General features: G+C 35.1%; 1 protein-coding gene across 1 annotated transcript; it reads right to left on the reverse strand.

Moving 5' to 3' along the window:
- Positions 1–7,282: 7,282 nt before the first annotated feature.
- On the reverse strand, positions 7,283–8,847 carry LOC149015867 (gamma-glutamyl peptidase 5-like). The gene is made up of 4 exons (XM_089156618.1): positions 8,530–8,847; positions 8,252–8,416; positions 7,487–7,654; positions 7,283–7,396 (listed from the first exon to the last, which is right to left on the reverse strand). Exons 1-4 carry the CDS (start codon positions 8,845–8,847, stop codon positions 7,283–7,285), a joined length of 765 nt encoding a protein of 254 aa, XP_089012744.1.
- Positions 8,848–12,495: the final 3,648 nt, after the last annotated feature.

Raw genomic sequence — 12,495 nt, forward strand, 5'->3', positions numbered from 1 at the left:
CATCAGGGTGATTACCCTAATCCATAAGTAAGATTAGGGCACGCTTGCAGCAGAATAATCTTTCTTCTTCAGCAAGCCATCTTCCGGCTTCGGCTCGCTCGGGAGCGATTCGGTTTTCTCCGTCTCGACCTGGGTCGAGGGTCGGACCAGGTATGAACCCGGTCAGATCATAAACTCTCCATATCATGTATAAAGAATATTTAAAGAATGCATTATATATTCTTATATATATTTTTATACAAGTGAGCGAGATTGTCTTTGTTACTTGAATTAGCATTAGTACCATTAGAGGTGTTGACTTGGGCGACCAATAGAAGAAGAAAAGCGATAGTTACTATTCTTGTTGCATCCATTTTTGCAGAGGACTAAATGAATTTATATGTAATGTGTGGCCTTCTTGATGGGAGAAGCTCGAGAATGCTTTCATATTTATAGTAGAGTACTAGTGCAAAACTTACACCTAAAAGTAGCAAATAATGTGATAATGAAAATGAAATAACTGAACTAAGTCAGAGCACCACTCATTCTAAAACCAATGACTCGAGTACATAATAACATTTAATGGAGCTCTAACAATAATTGGTTTGTTTTGAGTTTTTCTTTGTTAGTTTTTGTTTCTCTTTTTTATTTCTGGAATAAAGATTTTTCCTCATTAGTTACACCTAACTAATAAAACAAGAAGTCATAAACTAATAGTTTCTTTTAAGATTCGAATCACAAGAAAGAATGTATTTACTTGGCAATTTTTTTTTTGTAGACAATAAAACAATCAATTGACGAAAAATATGAAAAAGGGATATAGTTCTGTCAAATGGTTGCTAAATCGGTAATAACCAACACCACTTATTGAAAAATATATATTATAGCATAATTATTAGCTTAATTATTATACTTTTTGAAAATTTTAATATAGCCTTAGACTTTATCTGTAATTATATATTGATGTTCCTACGGTTAAACTCCGTTAATTATGTGATAACATGACATCTTTGATTTATTCGAAAACCTCAAAATAATCTTGAGGTATTATATTGCTTAGTTATAATTTATATTATGTTACGTTATTATCCTTATTAATTAGTGAAAAACTTAATCTTAAAGTGTTAAATTATTTTCTTCTTTTTTCAAAATAAAAAAAGAAAAAGAAAAAGAGTTGTCTTCTTTTTTTTTTCTCTTGTTAAAATAAAGGTCTTTCTTCATTTTCCTCTTGACTATCAACTTTAGGAAGTTCCTACTTCCGATAAGTTTCATTTCATTAAAATTTGACTTTTCACAATAAAAATGACAAGAATGCAAAAATGAAATTCTTATTGCATTTTCTTTTCTTTTTCTCCCTAAATGATGATAATATTATTATTCGACTTCCTAATTCTGAAAAGACAAAACAAATACTAAGCATCCGACCTAGTAGCCACTTAACACCGTTAACAATGAGCGAGACAATAATAGTTTCATAAAGAATAGGTCCCTTTAGTAATTGAACTATAATATACGGAGGCAACAAAAATTTTCCCCAAAAATACATAGTTTCGCATTTAGTGATTTATATAATTTAAATGTATTACTAAATTTTAGGGGGAAAAAGAGGAGAGAGAAAAGAAAAAACACTAGCATGATCCTTCAATATACAAGAATTTAATTCATGGATTAACCACCGTCCTAGTGTCGGATAAAAAGAAAAATTTACTAGAATCTCAGTTTTATTGAATGGGGGACCAGTTGGATTCTTTGGAGTTGAGAAAGGGCTTCGGCAAGGGGACCCTTTATCTCCTCTTCTTTTTCTTCTTGCAGAAGAGGTACTATGCAGGGGCATTCATTCTTTAATTGCTGCTGGTAGATTGAGAGCTTTGGCAGGTCCTAAGGGAGTAGAAGTTCCTTCTTTACTGATATATGCTGATGATATTTTTATTTTTTCAAATGATTCTTTATGTTATGTTAAAGTTTTGAAATTTTTTTTATCGAAGTATCAAGAATTTTCGGGTCAACATATTAGTTTGGAGAAGAGTAAGCTTTTTCTTGGACATGTGCCTCCTAGTCGGAAACAGAAAATTGTGAACATATTAAATATCCCAATTGCTCTTTTTCCTATTCGATATATGGGGATAGATATTTTTAAAGGAAGAGTTACTCGTGTCAGATTGCTGTCAATTTTAGACAAGATTAAGAATCGGCTACAAGGGTGGTGTGGAAAGTTGTTATCTTTGGCAGGTAGAGTGGAGTTGGTACGTTCACTTATTTCTAGCATGCGGATTCATAATTTTTTAGTGTACTTGGGGCCTAGCTCTATTATTTCTCAAGCAAAGGCTTGTATGCGTAACTTCATTTGGATAGGGAGTATAGAGGCTGTGAAGAAGGTTACAATGTCTTGGGCAAAATTATGTACTCCAAAATGTGAGGGTGGTTTGGGTATTCGGAGATTAAGAGATGTCAATTTTGCTTCCTTATGCAAGTTGGCTTGGACAATTAAACATAAACACTCTGGTTTTGCTCATTTTTTAAAGGGGAAGATGGTGGACAAAAGGGGAAATTTAAAGATTTATTGGCAGCAGTCATCTTTGATGTTGGGATTGAGGAAGGTTTGGGGTTCTGTTCAAGCTAATGAATGGTAGTCAGTTGGAGATGGTCAGAATATAAATTTTGGTTTGACAGATGGTTGGGGAATTTTACCATTGCAGACTATGTTGGTATTCCTCTAGATCTAGAGGGTCATTTGAAATTGACTGTTGCAGATTGTTTACAGCAAGGGGAGTGGAGATGTCCGTCAGTGGACAATGCCAAATTTCAAGAGGTAATCTCTCTTATTATGTTATATCTTGTTCCTTGTGCTGGTTTTGTTGATGTTTGTCATTGGCAAGGTTCGGTGGGGGGAGAGTTTAGTTTTCGATCGGCATGGGATCTCTATCGTAGAAAAGGAGAACAACTGGAATGGGCTAAAAGTATTTGGAAGACTTCTTTGCAGCCTAGACAACAAGTTTTCTGTTGGAGGTTTTTTCATGATAGGCTACCTGTTGATGCCTTGTTGACTCGGAAAGGGATTATGCTGGCCTCTCATTGTAATCTATGTGGTAAAGCTTCAGAGGACATAGGACATCTCTTTCTTCACTGCTCATTTTCACGTGGATGTGGAGAAGCTTTTGCAACAAAGTTTGGTTATAGTTGGACAGTAAAAAGTTCGATTGTAGAGTCATTCAAGGCTTGGAAACACCAGGCTTCATAGTCTCCTTTACATACTGCTTGGATTAATGGAAGTTGTTTGCTTTTACACTTTCTTTGTATGGTCCGCAATCAAATCCGGTTTGAAAATTTAAATTTCAAGACTGATGAGGTGGTGAGTTTAATTTTTTCAGACTTAGTACAGTTTGGCTTTAAAATGGATGGAAGAAAAGTAACTCCTACCATTTTTTCGGATGCAAGAAGACTGGGCCTTCACTTCTTTGTTTTTAGTGCTGCTCCTCCACAAGAAATTTTTTGGTGTCATCCTGCTGTAGGTTGGGTTAAACTAAATATTGATGGGTCTTCTTTAGGCAATCATGGAAGGTATGGCGGTTGAGGAGTATTTTGAAATGAAGTTGATGCGGTGGTTTCCAATTTCAATATTTTTTTAGATGTTAAAACCAACTTTGAGGCTGAATTGGAAACCTTCATTTACGGATTACGTTGGGCAAGGCATTTACAAATTAAAAATCTTTGGGTAGAAAGTGATTCAAAAGTTGTGATGACTTTAATACAGTAGAAGAAAATACCATGGTATATCTTTCATATATGGAAAGAGTTACAAGAATATTTGTTAATTATAGATTGGAAGATTTCACATTGCTATCGTGAAACTAATACAGTGGCAGATTTTTTGGCAAATTCGGCAGCTAGGACAAGAACTTCTAGTATTAACATTCCTTGGTCAGTTTCAATCCTTAATGAACTTGATGTGGCTGCCTCTAGACGTCCTAGATTTCGTTTTATAAGTTAGTGGTTTTCTAATCTGAGCAGGAAGCAGTGAGGAAGGGTGTATTAGGGGCAACAATTGTTGCGAGTAAAGGAGGTTTGTTCCTTATACGGTATTAATTGATGTATTTTTAATATTTCTTCTTCGCTTAGTATAATGATCCTTTTAACGAAAAAAATAAAAAAGGAAAATTGTCGAAAAAAGGAAAATTTTCAACACCACCCCTTAATATTAACGCCATCCCTTAAGTTATCCAATTTATCAATCAGACCCTCTATTGCTAACACCAGTTAGTCTCAATTAGTTTATTTGTTCAATTCTCATATTATCGTCAATTTTAAGGGAAGAGAATGGCAAATGAGAGAATGGAGTTAATTTAGTCTCTGTATGGTGGAAGTAAAATGACTGTTGGAACTAAATGTTGGGATTAAAAGTTAAATAATGTAACGGTTGAGATTGAGGGAATGTTGAGGCAATGCAACAATTCGCTCTTATTATTATTGTTTTTGGATAATAATGAGATTTCACCAATTTTCAACCCCTTTTTGTTTTTTAAACATTTCACAGCTTCATAACTCTGATGCGTACAAAGCAGGGGGATGGGGATATTAATATGTCTCAGCGAGAGTCGAACCTACAACCTCTTCACTAAGAGGTGTTAGTTTCAACCACTAAAATAGCTCTGTGTTGGCAACTTTGATACGTACTTTATATATAAATTTATTCATTACTAGTAAAAGTGTCACATGCAATTGCACGAGGTATTTATCAATCACCTTGTATTGGCCATGGAAGTTGAATGGTCTATGCATAAATTTTAAATGACCACTATAGGCATTATTTATTACTAATACATGTCTAATTGATTGAATACAAAAGGGTGTTAGAGAGTCCATATCCGGATTCCTTATTTATTCAAGTTTAAGTCTTCTAATTTTCCATTTTATAGTTCAGTTTTTTGAGTCACTTTTATGAGGCTTTTAATTCAGTTTTTCTTCCTTTCATTTATTTTACTTATTTAATTATTTCTCTTCTTCGACCATAAATTGAAGACTCTTTTATGTACCATGCATCAAGAGATGAAGTGTAAAGCTTCTCCTTGAGTCTTGCAAAAATTCTCCTTGTATCATCTACACAAATGGAGTTATACTTGTATATGCTATGAAAAATTGTTTCAAAAGAATTATCTTTGGTCATTCATAGCCCAATTCATGCCCCAGTTCCCCAAACAACTAAGTACTGTGTTTTTTTCTATGTTAACCCAAACTTGACCTAACCATATACAATATCATTTTTCATATTGTTCCTAGGTTAGAAATCGAGTCTGGATCACCTTCTTGTAGGGGAAGCACATACTGCTCCCCAGACGTTTCTTCGCCACATGACACGGGTAGGGTTCACATCTGAAACTGATAAAACTAGGGGGAGTCAATGGGCCGGGTTGGGTGGGCTAGCCCCGAACCCTAACCCTACTCTAGAAACTGAAATTTAAACCCATGCCTCTCAACCCTGTCAAAGTTTAAACATCCCCAACCCTAACCCGACCATGACAGGATCGTCCCAACCTAGCCCGCCTTGATTAATCTTGATAGGGGGGTAGGGTCGGGTTGGCCGTGATTAGTTTAATAGGGTTGGGTGACCATGATTTACCCTATCCCTAACCATAACTTTTATTTTTGAAATTTATTTAGATATTTAGGGAAAACATGCATGATTATTGATTTTGAAATGTGAGATTTGTGAAAATACATGATTATGTATTTGAGAATGTGAGATTTGTGGAAATATATTTATAAATTTACCATTGATTAAGGAAATATGTTTTTAGTATTTACAATTGATTACTCCTATTACGGAAAGCCTTTACTGTTTAAATTTTTTCATTGGCTTTGAAAATTTAAAATTTTTCACTAGCTTTGAGACCTAGCCCATCTTGCCTTCAGTATTTTAATATTAACTCTTGAAGTAGATATAATATGTGGACAACAAATGGACCTTTCAAGTAGATCCATCTGTAATAATTTTTGGACATTTTCACTTATACAGTACAATGAGACTCAAAAGTTTATTCTAAATATCTAATAAAATCTGAAAAACATTAATTTGAACTCGAAGTTTTTCAAGTTTTTTATTATTTATTTATTATTTATTCATTGGTAGTTAGCTCAATACTTCATGTAGGACAAGATTTACAATTGCAAGATGTGGGCTGAAATTCACATCTTTTTAGGCAACTGATGGTATAAATGCAATACATTTGGGCACACGAATCTTGTTCTTGTTGCAACATGTACATTTTCCACACCTCTGTGTTACTTTCTGTTGTTCATTTTGTGGTGTAACAACATGGGGGCCGCCTACCTTACTGCCAACCCTATCTTTAATGCATGGATGAAACATGTGGAGATTGACTACTACTTTGTTCGTGATAAGGTTGCAAAACAATAACTTGAAGTCCAATTCTTTTCTTCCAAGGATCAACTGGCCTATGTTTTCACCAAGTTGCTATCATCTCAGCAGCTAAATTTCTTGATATCCAATCTCAACGTTACATATGTGCTACTGAGCTTGAAGGCGCATTCTAGGGAACTCTCAAGAGTTCCATATGAACTCGAGCACAAAAAATCGTAGGAAGTCCCTGAGAAGACTTGCACATCAATTGGTTTCCATCATAAATACAAATTCTTGTCCTAAGGCGTTTGAATATTCAAAAGTTGTAACTTAGTAAAATTATTGTAGCTTCTCTATATAAAGCCATGTACAACTCAATTATAGATATATAGAAAAACAAATTGGACAAAACCAATGATTATCACATATCCGTATACCATTTACATGGATCTGGAATGGCCACATATGTACTACTGATACCATGTGCTTTCTTCAATGCAATCCTAATTATTTTCTTCTCTATCTTTTTTTTTTCTTCTAGTCATATATAGGTGGTTGCTTAACGCTGGGAAGTTTCGATGTTGAAAGAAAAGAACCCAAAAACATGGAATGAACTAGGTGTTCATCAACCATAGATGAACAAGAGAGTGCAAAATGGAATAGTAAATTATTTTTCCACTTCAAGCACAGATGTTCATCAAATAAAGCAAGTAGATATATATATCAACAAGTTTCTTTTATTACAGTGAACAAAGGAGATCTTCATTCAACAAATAGCTTATCTTCTCTAACCTTCTTTTATTAGAGGAAATGAAGGAGATCTTCATTTTAGAAATATATATATATATATATATATATATATTATTTTTGTCTCTTTCCTGAAACTGTTCCTATAAAAAACTTTTACATCAGCTTTATAGTTTGGCTATAGAGGGAGAGCAAGTCAAATTAAGCACAAAAAACTTGACCCAACTTTAGAAAGTTCTTGCAGATCTTTAACCAAAACTTCCTATCTGGTTCTGCAAGTTCCAATCTTGATTTCGCATGCTCAGCAAACTCTTTCTGTATCAAAATCAAATAAGAAAGTAAGTTTCTCCTTCCAAAGGGAATGAATCATGCTAATGAAGTAGCATAAAATAAGTGATTATTTACCTTTATGGAGTTGTTGTCAGTAAGACGATCAATTATATTCGACAAGATGTCTTTGGTGTATTCAGGATGGCCTTGAATGCCTAATATGTGGTGGTCAAGAACAAACATCTCCACTCCTGTCTGGTCGGAGAAAGCAATCACTTTGGCACCCAATGGAACCTCTCTTACCTGTACCATTGAATTAAATCTTATAAGTAGCTATAAAACTTCTGACTGATATGAAATGAGAGAACAAATTAAGCACCATATAAATAAGAAGTTAAGCAATTGTGTTGAGTTTTAAATTAGAATATGTGAGTTAAGAGTTTGAATTTTCTTGGGGTCAAGGACGAAGTACCTACCCTAGGGATGTGGGCGAGGTGCATGTAAATTAACCCGAATGAACTTGGATCTAGAAAAATAAATGTAGAAAAAATCACTAGTATGTATAGTTCTCAGTCTTTCCTCCCCTAGAGAACACCCCTTCCCCCCTTTGTGTCCAGCCTTTATGATTAGTCTATGCCGTTATTGCATGTCAACCCACTTTCAATTTTGACAATATTGGTGTTAGAAGTAGAGTTGCTGATTATTTATTTATTTATTTTGATAAATCAGCGGTTTAAGGTTGGTCAATTATATATTAAAGACTCAGACCCTTGACCTAATAAGTAGTCAACCCGAGGAAGGTCAAGAATCATGGTCTACACCTTAGAATATTAGGAGTTGTGCACACACGCACAATTGAGAGAGAGAGAGAGAGGAGCGAAGGTGAGCAAGGCTATGTACCTCATCTTGGTGACACTCAATTATGGTGAGAGTGGATGGAAGCTCCTGTAGGCCATCGAAAATGCTACAGGGTGGCAACTCGCCTACCATGTTGACTTCCCTCAACCCAAGGTCCCATCCACCACAAGCTCTATCAACCTTACCACCAAGTGCTCGGCACAAGATCTGTTCAATGAAACAAACAGAACAGACCAAGATGTAAGCGCTAGACAAGGAAGAGATGAACTCTTTAAGAAAGTAGAAGAAGAAGCTCATCAATGAAAACCTTAAAAGAATACCTGATGGCCAAAGCATATCCCCAGCACCTTCTTCCCCATGGAGTCCAGTTTACGCAGCAGAGAGCAAAGCTTCAAGATCCATGAGTCATTTCCATAAGCATCATAAGGACTACCACTGATTACAAAACCATGATACTTATCAAGGTCATCAAAGTCAGGGAACACTCCATCGACAACACTAAACATATCCCATGTTTCGCCTTCATCTGCAAATGCATTCTGAAACACATTGAAGTACCCACCATACACTTTTTTCACATAGTCCGAGTCCCTGGCAGCCATCAGTAAAGCATATCTCTTCTCCCCAGCAGCTTCCATCCTCAAGAAACCAAAAGCAAACAAAACAGAAATAGACAGGAATAGAAGCTATAGACTTTCTGTAGAGGATTCAGAAACGTTCGAATTGATGTGAAAAAGAGCCTGAAAGAGGTGGTATTTATAGAGGTGTAGTACGTTACCCGGTTTATCCTGTGCAAGGAATTTTTCGAATGTTAGTTTCCTCAGTTGTTTCTTCTGTCTCCTGTAACTTGGTATACAAAGTCGGCTTTTTCTTTCCTTCTCTTTTCTTAATGTGAATACGAACCACCTCAGGTTGGCCTCTTTATAAACCGTCATCTGTTACTTATTCTTGGTTTTTAATCGACCGATTTGAAAAGGATAGATCTGATGAGTCCAGATCCTAGATTCTGAATCCGTCGTCCTATTTCAGTCAAATTTTATATTTTAATTCACAATAATATCTTAACAGAAAAGGTCCGACTGATTCTTGTAGAAGAAACTAAGAACGTATGGTAGTGGAAGAAACTTCATCTTTCTTCTTTAGCAGAGGTGGAAGAAAAAACTTGGTCTTCCTTCGTTCTTACCCTTTTTTTTTTTTTTTAATCAAAATTTTTCTCATCTTAACGAGGGAAAATTCCTTGGTTTGATCTAGGGTGCATGTTTGACCCTTGTGGATTTGACGAATCTTGTCCTGCCTTGAGGTCAAGGCCAAGTAGTTGGAATTAATCTTTGTCCTACCCTACCTGTGTTGACCCCTTCATTTATTACCCCCCAATAAAAAAATATTTTTTTTTTAAAATAAAAGGTAATCTCAACCTTAATTTTGTCTCTTATCTCGACCATAATTTTAACCAATTTGACAGTAATATGGATCCTTATATTAAGGGATAATTACTATTGGCCCCCTGTACTTTGATTTTATTACTATTGTATCCCCTGTACTTTTCAAAATTACTAATCCAACCTTCAACTTTGTCTATAATTACTATTGCCCCCTACCGTTAAGTTTCGTTAGTTAACTGATGATGTGGCATCTTTATATTTTCTCAAAATCCCCTAAATACCCTTATACTTATCTCTTTATTTATTTACCTTTTTGTCAAGTTCAGTAGTACCCTTAATTAACTGTGGAAAAAAAAACTATAATCCGTTTTATTCTTTAATAAAAATAAATAAATAAAAAACAAAAAACAAAAAATACCAAATAAAGAAAGAATGATTGAATAAAACTCAAATAGAAACTGAAGAGGAAGGGAAATCGAATTCAACTCAAATTGGAAACTGAATATCACCTAAAAAAAATTCAAAATAAATGAAGTTTAGTGAAGGTGGGAAACCAAATCGGATTTGAATTTTGTCCATTTCATTAATTCAAAATAAATGAAGTTTAGGGTAAAATTGACATTTAATATGGTTTTATAAATAGGATAGAATCGTCTTTTAGTTTCTTAATTTTAATGAAGGGCAAATTAGACATTAAATATTCAAACTTAACGGCAACTTAACACCGTTATAAGGAAGGGGGGCAACAGTAATTTCGTAAAGAACAGGGTTTTATTAGTAATAAAATCAAACTACAGGGGGGCAACAGTAATTATCCCTTATATTAACCATGATTCAAGACCTAATTTTTTTCATCAAATTAATTAATGGTAGCTTGGAAGTTTTATTGCTTCTTTAATTAACTCTTTTATTATGGAGCTTTATCTTTTTTTATTCTGCATCTAGGTGAGATGTTATTGATATCAAATTTAATAGCAACATGGATGGTAAATGGTAGATTGGAATTTTTTTTCTTCTTTTTTTCTTTTTTTAATATTAGATGATAGATATAACAAGAAGTTAAATTATGGAAGTTTATTTTTCTATTGTCCATCTAGTTGAGATACTATTGTGTTGGAATTAACACATAATCAATACTAATAGTTTAGGAGTTCTTTTTTTTTTTTTCCTTTACATTTTGCGTTAATTTTAATAATAGTTTGGATTTTGAAGGTTTCGCTGGTCGATTGTGCATCGCATTTCAATTTGGATGAGATAATTTCTTATCAAATTTGTTAGTGCCAGGTCTAGGGTCAAGGCCTAAAAGGACAGTGGCGGGGACAAGGCCAAGCCATCCTAATCTGATCCAATCAAGGCGGGATTGGGTTATGTTGGGCACGTCAGGATTCAGGGTTATAGACAAGAATTTTATGCTCTAAGATAGGATAAGAGCATAAGAGAGTTTATATTTACCTGATTCTGTCTTGCCTAGGGAAGCTTTAGGTAAATTGAGTGAGCTAGAGCAATGGTCAGCTGGGGATGGGTGCAATACTAGGTTCTAGAATGACCAATGGATTGGGCCATACTCCATTTCTGCTTGCTCTCCATTGGATACGAGTATTTTTGTTAAAATTTAAATTCTAAATGATGGAAGTGGAAGCTATCGCTCCGAGGATCTTGAGGTGGCGCTTGGTCAGATTCAAACAACTCCCTCACCTCTTAGATATGTACAAGTGTGTGCAATGGGATATTGGTGCTGAATTGTGAAATTTCCTTGTGTTGTTGTAGAATCTTGCTCGTCCATTCGAACAGATGTACCTGCAAGATTGTGCTCAATGGGGTTGGTTGAGTAGCACCTCCGAAGATCAAGTTAGACGAATCTAAACGAGAGCAGGAATAACAGGTTGCAACAAGTAATAAATCAGCGAGAGTGATTACTCTTTTGAGCGTACCTTCTTCCCCTTTGGACTTGTCCTTTTATAATGGACTTTACCTGAGCCATGTAGCCTATGAATTCATCTTGAACTCTACTTTCGTGTAGATAGTTGTTTACTTGAACTCTCATAGTTGACTATGTTTCAAACTCTATGAGTTGAATCCGAGCTTCCTTACTTGACTAGGATTCTAGTTCCTAACTTAAAGATAACCACTCATCTGAAGTTTGTCCAAGATTATATCAGTGAGTTGACCAGTGGTTTGGTCGGACCACGTAAAATGTGGTTGAACCAAACCCGTTCGATTTGTTTTATTATGCCCGTATCATAAACCCCCTAGTCTTTAAGTTCAAGCCTCTTAATGCCCGGTCTTTGAGATTATTCCTTCTGCTGACCTGATAGAATCTATGGTTGAACAATTTGATTCGAGTAATACCCATTTGGTTCTCTACTGACATCAGGTGGAAAGACGTTGCACAAAGAAAAGGCGGCTAAGTCTGCGCACATCTCTCCAAAATCCTATTTTATTGGCACGTGGCCACATCTTGATGGCTTGACATGATGGATTTTCGAATTTCAAAGGTCTCCAATCTTAGCCGTCATAATGTTATAAATCTAGTCCCTGAGAATGGAATCTTTTGTGAAGTTTAGCCATCAATTCAAGAGGACCGTTAAATGAGGTTTCTATCATCTATGTTGGATCTGGATCTTGATGAAGCTCTACACTCCTCTCGTGTGATCAGATGATTTTTTGCTTCCACCATTGGATTTGAATCTCCAAAAACCTATAAAAAGCTATGTTCCTCTTCATTTCTCTTTACTTCTTCTTTGCACGCAAGCTCTAGTTGCAAAAAAAAACTTCTTCTTCGTTCAACCCTTTCTGTTACTCATTTGCATGTTTTGCTCCAACAAGTAAGAGCCTTAACCTTCCTTTGCTAATTATTTGGAGCTTTTTTTTGTTGTTTGGTGATGATTTAAACATGTTTTTGTT

The sequence above is a fragment of the Hakea prostrata genome, chromosome 5, assembly GCF_041222555.1.
Source record: "Hakea prostrata isolate BN-2017 chromosome 5, UWA_Hpros_2, whole genome shotgun sequence".
Taxonomy (NCBI): domain Eukaryota; kingdom Viridiplantae; phylum Streptophyta; class Magnoliopsida; order Proteales; family Proteaceae; genus Hakea; species Hakea prostrata.